At 22.2% G+C, this 2,623-nt stretch overlaps 1 protein-coding gene across 2 annotated transcripts in view; it reads right to left on the bottom strand.

The window, feature by feature from the left end:
- LOC126903562 (anaphase-promoting complex subunit 1-like) overlaps positions 1 to 1,033 on the bottom strand; it is an 8,826-nt gene extending 7,793 nt beyond the window's left edge. Inside the window, exon 1 of one of the 2 annotated variants that reach the window (XM_050681770.1) lies at positions 926 to 1,033. In XM_050681770.1, coding sequence (XP_050537727.1) covers positions 926 to 928 — 3 coding nt within the window. In that variant the 5' untranslated portion in view covers positions 929 to 1,033. The remainder of the gene's footprint in view (positions 1 to 925) is intronic. The other variant, XM_050681771.1, reaches the window with a different exon arrangement.
- Between the last annotated feature and the right edge of the window lie 1,590 nt (positions 1,034 to 2,623).

Here is a 2,623-nt window from a genome sequence, read left to right as displayed (position 1 = left end):
ACTATAAAAAAAAAAAACGCTTCGTTGCAAATCTTTCGATAGTGTTTAATTTTAAAAAATTGGTGGATTATTCCAAAAGCTACATGATCTGCTATTTTTTTATTAACATCCTGAATGAAAAAGGGATTATTAATAAATATTATTTCTCATAAAAAAATTGTGTTGATCCATACACTTTTCAATAAGTTATAGCATTATAAAGTTAAATATAATATAAAAAATAAAATCGAGAATTTTCACATAAAAATAGCATTCGATAGCCATTTTCGCCATGAAGACAATAACAAAGGTCAAATTTTTTTTTTTTTTATTATAGTATATTACATTAGCTTTAATTTAAGATATTTATAAAAGTTTCAGACCTTCCGGAATATTTTAAAAAGTTAAGTTGAAAAAGTTAATTTTTTGTGAAAAAGTTGTCATTTTAAATCCCCCCTGTGGGCAGATAAAGAATCAGATATAACAAAAAAATATACCAAATGAAAGGTAATGATATCATGCATCTATATAAAAAAGAATTATATTGATATGTTCATTTTTGAAAAAATTATGGCACATTTTAGTGAAAAAAATTGAAAAAATTTTGAAAATTAGCGATTTTTAAATTAGTAATTTTTTTGGAGGTTTCCCCCATTTATGGGGAACGGGGGAATTTTTTTCAATTTTTAAGGGTAATGTCTTCGACTAGATACGATTTGTGATCTTTTGACGTATCGTTGAAAGAAATCCGTTCCGTGAGAGCTGAGAAAAAGTGGTAACAGACACAAAAAAAAAAAACACATCATAGTAAAACCAATCTCAGCTTCGCATCGAAGCTAAAAAGGTTTTAAATTATTTGTATTCAGTTTGTGATTAAGTGGTCTATGATACAAAAAATCAACTTATATGTCTATTATTTTAATTTATGTCAATAATTTTTACATACCATTTTATGAACTTGTTGATAAATAAAATCGTTTACTTAGTCAAAATTATAATATTTTTTCACGAATAAATTCTAATTAAATATTCAATTATCTGTAGCTTTTATAGGAAAAAAAAATTGTTTTCACAATTTAAAACTTAGTCTAAATTTATTACATTTACGTATTTAGTTGAAAAATAAAACAAATTTTTTTGTCAAACATTTTAAATTTTGATATAATTACACCATAAAATCATAAGTTCAGATGTAAAAATAAATATTTTATCATTTTTTGAATGTTGATTCAAGTGTTTAACGAAGAATTATTGTAGAAATATATTTTTGAAAAAATTTTACAGACCAACAAGACAACCTCTTAAAAAGAGAACTTTTGTGATTGAGTTTTTATTCAGGAAAGGGATCTTCACAAGAAATGTAAACAACCCTATCTAAATGAAAAAAAAATTGCTAGGGTGTAAATATTTTTGTTTTAATAAATTAATTCATCACATACCTGTCATTCACTGTATGATTGACTAACGATAAGGTACTTGTTTCTTAGAAGTTATTAAATATTTTCAATTTTTATAAAGAAAAATATTGTTTGATACAAAAAATTCTAGAATAATAAGTAGTTAAATAAATTTTTTTTTATCCTATCAGATAAAAATAAAATTATTATTTTCTTTAACGGGAACTATTATTTTTTGTTAAATGACAGAATAACTTTATGTGATGAAAAATATGAAAAATGTTCAATAAATTTTGCTTATAATTTTATAACTTTTTATTGAAAATCCTACGGTAAACGCGTGAATGTTAATAAACATCCACAAAGTCTATCTTCTTTGGACAGTCAATATTCACATTATATCGAAATAAAAATTTATATTATATTTCTAATATAAATTTGGTTGTTTCAATCAAATTTAATGGTGATACATGATTGCAAAAGGTATCTTTTTAATATTAGCTTATGTTGTTAAAATAAATTACCAACTATTTTTCTTTATTTAATTATTATTTTATATCTAAAGTAAAAGAATAATTAGTTATTAAATAAAATACTTATTAATATATATATATATATACAGTATTATTTTTTTATCATAACCCACTCAATTACTTACAGAGTAATAATAATTAAAACATTTTTTTTTTTGGTTTTCTTTAGTTACACATTAATACTAAATTATTAACTATGTAATACTTTTTAAGTTCATCTCTTATATTTTGTAAAGGTGACAACTTTGTTTTTTAAATAGGAACACATATTTTAAATCTAATAAAATATTTTAGTTTTTAATTTAATAGTAATCTCATTTGAAATTTTAATATAACTTAATTCGTTTATTTTTATTTTTTTTTATTCGTTTTTTGGTTTTTTATCACATTGATATTAGGAGATACAAAGCATTGTTATTATCAAAAGTAATAAGGCACATTGTTGTAAGTTTATAAATACACTAACTGACAATGCAGAAAGTATATTTATTGATAGTCATAATTGATAATAAACAATCCGTGACTGTGACAGCAATGTCATAAAAGCCAATTAGCTAATAATAACACTAACAATTATTAAACAAAAAATTCTTCACTAATCTAAAAAACTTTTACCTTTTTTTAGCTTCGATGCGAAGCTGAGAAGGTATTGGTTTTACTATGATGTGTTTTTTTTTTTTTTTTTTTTTTTTTTTTTTTTTCCCCTTTTTTTTT

This window comes from Daktulosphaira vitifoliae, unplaced genomic scaffold, assembly GCF_025091365.1.
Source record: "Daktulosphaira vitifoliae isolate Bord-2020 unplaced genomic scaffold, ASM2509136v1 Scaffold_4, whole genome shotgun sequence".
NCBI classification, from domain to species: domain Eukaryota; kingdom Metazoa; phylum Arthropoda; class Insecta; order Hemiptera; family Phylloxeridae; genus Daktulosphaira; species Daktulosphaira vitifoliae.
Note: the sequence above shows the minus strand (reverse complement) of the source record. Positions and strands in the feature narration are given on the sequence as shown.